The sequence below is a fragment of the Ostrea edulis genome, chromosome 1 (genome assembly GCF_947568905.1).
Source record: "Ostrea edulis chromosome 1, xbOstEdul1.1, whole genome shotgun sequence".
In the NCBI taxonomy this organism is placed as follows: Eukaryota; Metazoa; Mollusca; class Bivalvia; order Ostreida; family Ostreidae; genus Ostrea; species Ostrea edulis.
This window is the reverse complement of record NC_079164.1, coordinates 52,286,906-52,296,065: the sequence shown is the minus strand read 5'-3', so window position 1 is coordinate 52,296,065 and position 9,160 is coordinate 52,286,906. Positions and strand designations below refer to the sequence as shown.

General features: G+C 35.1%; 1 protein-coding gene across 1 annotated transcript in view; it reads right to left on the bottom strand.

Moving 5' to 3' along the window:
• Positions 1-3,279: 3,279 nt before the first annotated feature.
• Positions 3,280-9,160, bottom strand: part of LOC125650263 (cylicin-2-like) — a 22,527-nt gene continuing 16,646 nt past the window's right edge. Inside the window, exons 6-10 of the mRNA XM_048878402.2 lie at positions 9,156-9,160; positions 8,693-8,965; positions 8,437-8,545; positions 5,543-5,940; positions 3,280-4,715 (exon numbers count right to left, since the gene is read on the bottom strand). The exon at positions 9,156-9,160 is cut by the window's right edge and continues 118 nt beyond it. Coding sequence (XP_048734359.2) covers positions 4,096-4,715; positions 5,543-5,940; positions 8,437-8,545; positions 8,693-8,965; positions 9,156-9,160 — 1,405 coding nt within the window. The 3' untranslated portion in view covers positions 3,280-4,095. The remainder of the gene's footprint in view (positions 4,716-5,542; positions 5,941-8,436; positions 8,546-8,692; positions 8,966-9,155) is intronic.

Sequence of the window (9,160 nt, the reverse complement as noted above, 5' to 3'; positions counted from 1 at the left end):
CAATTAGTTTAAATTAGTTATTGTTGAATACCCCAAACCCTGGAATTGACCAGGTACAATCCCAGAATTTAATGTAAATATGTTACAATATCATACATATGGACTATCCATGGGACGAAGATGTTCCCTATCGAATTTGAGGTCAAAGGTCAAGCACACTGGACATCGAAGTAGCAATGTGGTTTCCGGGCTCTAGAGCATTATCCTTTCCACCTATAGTCACCATATCATGTATATGGACTACCCATGGGACGAAGATGTTCCCTATCGATTTTGGGGTCAAAAGGTCAAGTGCACTCCTAGAGAAGAGACTACCCAAGGTTTTGTCATGCCCTTTCCTTTTTACACTCAGGAAGGAGGTAATTTATACCTATTAACAACACCCTTTGGGAGATTGGGGTAAGCGGGGGTATTCTTAGCAAGCATTGCTTTCTTCTAAACCTGCATTTTTGGACTAAATAAAGTAAATTTGAAAGTTTTCAATTTCAAAATATTGTACATGTCAAACACTTTTCAGTCTCATCAAATTTCTCTGGTGTAGCATCCTCCTTAAAGGGACCGATTCACGATTTTCCTCCAAATTTTGTTTTTCACTTTAAATTATCAAAATCTACAGTCTAATATGTTTAGAAGGTTTCACAAAAAATTAAGGTTATTCATCATGACGGAAGCTCATTATAGAGTTTATTATTTGTTTTGAAAACAAAGATTGAGGTGCGTTATTGTTTACGGGGTTTTCAAAATAAATGGATACTGGTCCAAGTTTATTGTATATATCACATCTCAAGTATACTTTAGGTAAAATGTGTCATTTTATAAGTTAAAATTTGTGATTGTACAAAATGAAGATGCTTTAAATTACAAAATCAACGTTTCACTGGTTGGTTTGTTTATGTAAAGACTCAAGTCTTTGTTTACACAACACAGAATCAAAGCTAAAATATTGCTCTTATTCTTGCATTCAGACGGTCTAAATTTTGGTTGTCAGCATTAAATGAGCTATATTTTTAATTTTTGACCTATCAAAAATGAAAAAAAAATTCTTTCAAAAAACGTGAACCAGTCCCTTTAATATCAACTTCAGAATACTTGCGTGTAGAATCAGAGTGGTGTATAATGATGACTTGTAATGTGTCCCACAAACAAAGGCAATATCGTTGCAAGCTTTGTCAGCTAGAACCACTACATGTAACCTACTCTTGACTTAGTTCCTTCTCTCCTCCGCCTCTAACACGCATTTTCCAGTTCAGTCCTTTCCTTACTTCTGGTTTGATAAGCACAGAAGGATAGATGGAATGCATTATTGTTTAAAAGTGTCTAATACGCGATCTTGATGATCATCAGGGATATACTTCTTATCCATTCTGACAGTTTTAGTGTCAAGTTCTTTCTTTTCGTATGTAGCCCATCATCTGGCATAATCTTCAAAAAATTAATATGAGGTGAAGTAGTTCTGTCGCCAATTGATTAAATTAAAAGATTAGGCTTTCTGAATTTCAAACCCTTTAAAATAAGTCACTTCATTCAGGTTGTTATACATCACCTGTAATGGCATGTCCATCTGAACTATAGCTAACACATAGGAAGATTTTGTGTAACATAGCATTGTAAAGTTTGTAATTAAAGCATCTGGAGACATTAGTAGAGGTATATTTATAGGAAATACAGGGTGTATGACGAAATACACAAAAAATGAAAGCAAGCTCACATACCCCACACTCCAACATTGCTTGACAATGCCTCACATAATGAATGGTAATGCTAAGCATTACTGCAAAAACAGGACAGATGGGTTCGAAATTCTAAGTTCAAAAGGGGCATAACTCCCAGAAAAATTATTGAATCAGAATTTCCTGGGAATATGCATATCTACACAGTGTGTCCTTATTAACTGCAAAGTTTAACGAAATTCTGTTGAGCGATCTTCCAGGAGTTGTGCTGACAACTAGGCTCGAAAGTCCAAGTTCAAAAGGGGCATAACTCCCAGGAAAATTATTAAATCAGGATTTCCTGGGAATATGCACATCTGCACAGTGTGTCCGTATTAACTACAAAGTTTCACAAAATTTTGTTGAGCGGTCTCATCGGAGTTTGCTCCGACAAGAAAGGGACTGACAGACGGGTCAAAAACATTATACCCTCCGTAACTTTGTTGAGTGGGATATAATTTTATCATTATGTGTGTGGAGAGAGAAAGAGAGAAGAGAGAGGGGCATGTTCTAAGTAAATTCCATCTGTTCCAATGAGTATCAAATTTTTTCTTTTCACCATTCTTATATGTGAAATATTTGTGTGTTTCATAAAATAATCTCATTTGTGATTCTTGGTGCATCTTGCAGTATAAACATAATACTTCAGCCATAAAATGATAGTGTTTTGTATATCCCTATTGTTTTCAATACAAGCTAAAATAAAGGATTTCTTTGTAATTGTTATCTGTCGCTCAGTCTTATCTTCTAAAAATTGTTTGAATTCTACAATAAATAGTTGTAAACAATCACATTCCAATAAAAGATGTTCCATTGCTTCCTCCTCAGAGTGACAAAAGTTGCAATATTTAGAATCTATTCTTTTTATTTTGAACAATAATGAATTTGTAGCTAAAATTTAGTTTATAATTCTGCACTGAAACCAGTGGGGTTTACAGTCTCTTGTCACTCTGAAGGGAATTTTGTGGATTATTTTCCAGGGAATTTTGTGGATTATTTTCCATTCCCTTTCATCTAAATCCAAGAGCTCAATCCATTTCTCTTTGCCAGCTGAGACTTATTATTTTGATTAAGAATTTGAGGGAAGGTGTCAAAAATGTGGTTTTCATTAAGGAATAATCTGATATCAAACAAATGTTTGTGTCTGGGTCTGATTGTTGTGGTAGTATAGTAATGATAATTCAAGAGGACCAGAGAGGGGGGGGGGGGGGGGGGGTATATTCCTGATATCATATACTATTAATCAATTGAAACTGAAAACACTAGATTTATTGCAAATGTAGAAAACAAAGGAAGTATAGGGTAATATAAATTGGCAGATACTTCAGTATTATTAACATCTCTATCTAAAACAGTTCTTTTAAGAAAACTGCATCCTTCATCTAACCCATTAAAGAGTACTCTAACATGTATTAATATTTGAGTGAATGTATTTTGAAGAAATAAGTTTGTCATCCTAGAGAAAATGAAACTCTCCAAGATCCTCTCGAGTCAACTTATGTGTCAGATTTATCCCCCTTTACCACAATTTTTGGTGCACTCTTTCTTTCCATAAAAGGTGTAACAAGAATTGATAACATTCATTTAATAGATATGAAAATGTTAAACAAAAGCGAATAACAGCTAGAATGCATAAATTGACAAGATGATTTGTTAATTTGTTTTCTCTGCAATATTCTCAAGAATCCAATCAGAACACAATTGGATGCTGAAAAACATCAAAAGTGATTATAAGAGTATAAGATACATTTTTTGGGGGGGGTCAAAATATGCACTAATTACATGATAATGGATTAATTTACTAACAAAATTCCATTTTCCTGTAAACTCTTTTTAAAGCATAAACTCTATCACAACATACAAGTCTTTGGCACACATATCATAAATATACTCTATGTGTCATGAAATCATACAGCAATATACATATACCTGTGCTTCTCAATATTTTACTTTGCTGATAGTCACTAAATTTGAAACTACATGATGAATATCACTTATAAACATATAGTATAGACTCTGTCTACATCACAAGCTGAACAAATCTACGTTGAATACAAAACAGATAAAAAAAAAAAACTCACACAAATTATCTTTTCTCTTAATCCCATCTTTGTGAAACTGTGAGGAATATATCAAAATTAATACTGAGGTGTGTGTTGTGAATTAAGCACAAATCTTAGCCATAAATACATGTCAAAAATATGAAAAAGTAAAAAAAAAATAATTAGAAAAACTACTTTGTGCAACAGTTGACTATAATATGCAATAGGCATTGCCTGTTGATAATACTTTTTAGTGTCAGCATGATTAAAATTCAGAACCTTATTTCAGAATTCTTCTCGTTTTTAAAAGCAAACTGTGCATTAGCCAGAAAATATTTTGTGAACTAATATTCTAGTTTATCTGGGTCTCTTTTAGAACTAGGTTCATCATCTTCACTTAGTGAGTCTCTCCTGTTTGGTGACTGATCTTCATCTGAGCTAACAGACTGCGAGTCCTTCTTGAAAGACACCACTTTGTCAGCGGAATGAGGAGGTTTCTTCATACCCTCGGTATTCTCAGATGTGTCTCTCTCAAAGTCATCAGTATACGAGTCTGAATCGCTAGCTTTAGCTTTACCTTGCTTGTTTTGTTCCACCATGTCTGTCTTTTCAGATGTATCTTTCTCAAAATCATCTGTATATGAGTCTGACTCACTTGGTTTAGGTTCTGCTGTGTTTGTTTTTCTTTCACTCTCTGTTTGAGGTTCTGTATCAGTGGCTGTTTCAGTGTCTGTTCGTAAGTCAGTATCAGTTTTGTCTGCATCTGTTGACAACATTGTGTCTTCTGCTGGTGTTCTATAACTGTCGTCTGTAGGCGATTTGTTGTCAGATTTACTCGATTCTTTTGTGACTGTGTCAGATTTGCTCGTACTGTCACTTTCCTCCAGTGCAGTCTCCTCTCTCTTTGACTTGGTTTCTGGTTTGCTGTAAGATTCTTGATCCATAGATTGTTGGCTTTTAGAATCTGTGTGGTACAAACAAAATAATTTTTTTCATTCACAATTGGGTCAACATTATCATTTAATTCCTATTGAGAATAAACAATACACTAAAATGATTTGTATAGCACCAAATTTAATAAAGTGGCACAAAGGCACTTTACAACATAAAAACAAATATACAATGTAATTAGAACAACCTTAACGGGACAAACACACGCACACACCCCGCAGGACACATTGGATGGTGGGAAATTCAAATAGTAGACTTGTGCTCATTGAAGAATAATGGTTTTAAGATACAATCTGGACAATGACAACATAACAACCCCCAATCCCTCTCAAAATAGAAAAAAATATCCATAACTTCCTTGAATGATAAAATATCTCAATCAAAATAGCAGTTGCACAACTTCTTTATTCATATAAGACATGTATATACAAAGTTTTAATCAAATGTGTTCGTCATTTTTAAAGATACTCTAGACAGGTTATTTTTTTGGACGGACAGACAAGGTGATTCCAGTAACACACAACGACCCCCCCCCCCCCCAATCTTTGTTTGCAGGGGTATAAAAATTCCACATGGAAAATAAAATGGATTATTGTTTAATATTGCATAAATTTTTACAGTTTTGACCAGAAGGTTCAAGGGCTCCAGTCACCATGAATTCATAACTTTTGTTCCCCTTCCCTATGGATGTTCCATACCAAATTTGATGAAAAATGGTCATGTACTTCAGAGAAGTTGATAATGTTCAAATGTTAATAAAAGACAGATGCCAACGGACAACTACCTATTGCAATAAGTCACCTGAGTGACTAGGGTGAAAACTATTGCAAGTTCGTTTACCTTCAGGAATGTGGCCTAGTCTGGAGAGGGGTCTATCATACCCTTCCCTGTGGATTTTTCTATCAGGTGAGGACTGAACACTCCCCGAGGTATCAGAACTATCGCCTTTTTCTTCCTTCTCTTTAGTTGGTCTCGGTGGAGACCTGGAATCTGATCGAGAACGTTTTGTTTCAGCCTTTGGTTTTGTGGCTGACTTGCTCGAGGTTTCAGACTTGGCTGGGGATTTGAACCTTGAGGCTTCCCTTGTAGATGGTCTGGCCCTGCTGGACTTGACACTGACAGGCCGTCTGCCTTTGCTGCCGGATGGAGACTTACTTCTCGGACTTTTTGAGGGTGCAGATTTCTTGACAGATTCTTCCTCCTCTTCTTCACTTTGACTCTCTTCAATTGCTCTGGTCCTAAATTTGCACAGACAATGGTAAAAATTTCAAATATTTAATGTTCAATTTGTATTACATATACAATACCCTGGAAGAACATTGATAGCAGGATATACTTATCAATACTACAGATATCAAATAAGGATGTCAACTAATACTCAATTATTTTTCTATATCACTTACGTTTGAGTAGAAAATCAGTATTTAATTACCAATATTCAATGACACTACATTTAACATGATCAAACTCTGTCATTTGTTTACTGAAGAATTTTGAATCATCCCTCTTAAATACATTATTGTATTATCACGCCTCAGACAAAATTGTTGAAATCTAATTGGTCAGATCTTGGTCACATGACGCCGTGAAAAAAACCGTATCATGCGAGTAAAATCCGTATTGGGCGAGTAATTTTATTTATCGTCGGATTCGACTTGCAGCTGTGTCAAAAGGAAAGACATTTGACTAAGTTGTATGATATAGACCCCCGCATATACAGTTAGAGGTCTTCGACGTGATAAATTCGTTACACAGTTAGTTAGTGACCTGATACGGAAAAATACATGGTGTGAAAAGAAAACCTGTATCGGGCGAGGCAAAGCCTCGCCCGATATGGGTTTTCTTTTCACACCATGTATTTTTCCGTATCAGGTCACTAACTAACTGTGTAACTAATAATACAAGTCATTCTGCCACTTCCAGGTCTACATTTTGATTCATAAATATCTATGAGTTTACTAATATAAAGTATGACAATTTCTTAAACACAATCTTTTCATCTAGTCTAATGACAGTGCATGGTACCAATCAAAACAAGAGGCCCATGGGCCACATCGCTCACCTGGGCTCATATTTAAAGATTTTTCCTATATATTTGCATGTAAAACTTTGATCCCTATTGTGGCCCCAACATACTCCCGGGGGCCATGATTTTTTCAAAATTGGAATGTGGACTATGTCAGGAAGTTTTCATGTGAATGTAAACTTTTCTGGCCTAGTGATTTTTCAGAAGAAGATTTTTAATGATTTTCCCTATATATTTGTATGTAAAACTTTGATCCCCTCACTTGTGGCCCCACCCTGCTCACAGGAGCCATGATTTTTACAAACATGAATCTGCAATATGTTAGGAAGCTTTCATGCAAAAAACAAGGTATGATTGTATACAGAAAAAGGCCCAAAAATTTTCTCTCTATAAAATGTTTCTAGAATTAACCTTATTCAGCATTTTAAGAAAGTAAAATATATGCCAGGTATACTATGTCAACAAAATCAGAATGATATTTCTAATTAGATAGCATTATGACATCATGAATAAGACATTTCCCGCCTTTTTTTCAAAATAAGCCTGAAAACTGTCAAATGTCATACAGATTATTGCCCAGGAAAAGATTTGCACATTTGTCGAGCAAAATGAAAATGATATATATTCTTGAATATAAATTTGCTTGACGCATTCGCTGTATGTTTTCTGAAAGGAAAACCACCTGAATTTGTGGATATTTTCATTGAAAATGGCATTTTTGCAATTTTATGCCAACTTCTAGCTCTCATCATGACACAAATCATTTTGCTGATCAAACTGAGCGGATTTTGGGTTTGCTAAACTATTCCTTATTTGAATGCCAGGGTTTGAGCTCCAAGTGAAATCATTGATATTTTGGGCCAAATGACTTTAGAAACTGTACCTACTTCTTTCCATTTTCCTGACCCAGTAATTTTTGAGAAGATTTTTAAAGATTTTCCCTATATATTTGTATGTAAAACTTTGATTCCCTATTGTGGCCCAATCATACTCCCAGGGGCCATGATTTTAACAAACTTGAATCTGCACTATGTCAGGAAGCTTTCATGTAAATTTCAGCTTTTCTGGCCCAGTGGTTCTTAAGATTTTTAAATGACCCCACCCTATTTTTGCATTTTTGTGATTATCTCCCCTTTGAAAGGGTCATGGCCTTTTATTTGAACAAACTTGAAAGCCCTTCACCCAAGGATGCTTTTGGCAAAGTTTGGTTGAAATTGGCCCAGTGGTTCTGGAGAAGAAGTCGAAAATGTAAAAAGTTTAAAGACAGACAGACAGACGATGGACAACAGCTCACTTGAGCTTTCAGCCCAAGTGAGCTAAAAAGTATATGCCCAGGCTGCATATTGAATAACTATGCTATTTTTAAATATCACAAGAAATTAACTCATTCTAAAGTTATCCTAAATGACTTTGTAACAGACATCAAAACTACCTACGTATACATATACGAGAAAACAATTATATAGTTTTGATGAGTAATGAAATTCATCTATTCCTGGCTATGATTAAAAGAATGACATCAGAAGTGAAGTTCAAACCTAATAATTGCATATCAAGCAAGCTCAAAATATACACATGCTCCTAATCTGGTACTTGTAGGCAAGGACATCAACATTTAAAATGATTGAATATTCTTCAGCTAAATCTATCAAATAATCAGATCATGATATATCATATATTTTGACATTTTTTGTTTGTTTTGAATTACCATCTATCTGGTGGAGCTGACATGGCACGAGATGGCCTGAGATACTGGCGTTGTCTGCCCAATTCTATAAACTTTTTATATTGGGTATATTCTTCTGGTGTATGGTAACCTTAAACAAAGAAATCTATTTGTAAAGAACTACATTCAAAATGTGTGCAAGAAGTTGACAATGTTGATTAAGATTAAACTACATGTAAATGAATCGTCTAGGAAACAGAATCTCTCTAGGCATCTGTTTTTGCGGGTTTGTAATCACCTTTTTCCATTTCAAGAGTCAAAAGCTGATTGTATTGTTTCTGTTTCAATTTGATCATCTGTTGTGCACTATAAATTCTGGCAATGCTTCCTATATATTCCTTTTCTCCTTGTCTTAGGTCTGGGTGATTCAACATTGGACTGGAGCGGAAGTTGGGAGGAAGTGATGCCCGGCTGTGTGGTCGTCTCTCATTATTTACTCCTACTCTGAAGGCCAGCGGGTCTGTTGGAACACAGCAACTTGTGTGGCGCTTAGGATTGACGAAACGGCCATCTGCAGAATTTGCATGATTAAAAAAATTTGCATAAGTACATTTAAGGTTAAAAATTTCTAATCTCCTTTCAGTATTATAAATTCCAGCCTATGAATCCCTTCAAAAACAATCCGAGTTAAAATATAAAATTCAAGAATTGTTAATATAAGTTTGAAATACATGTGTACCTTCAAGCAATGCAAAGCTTACCTTCA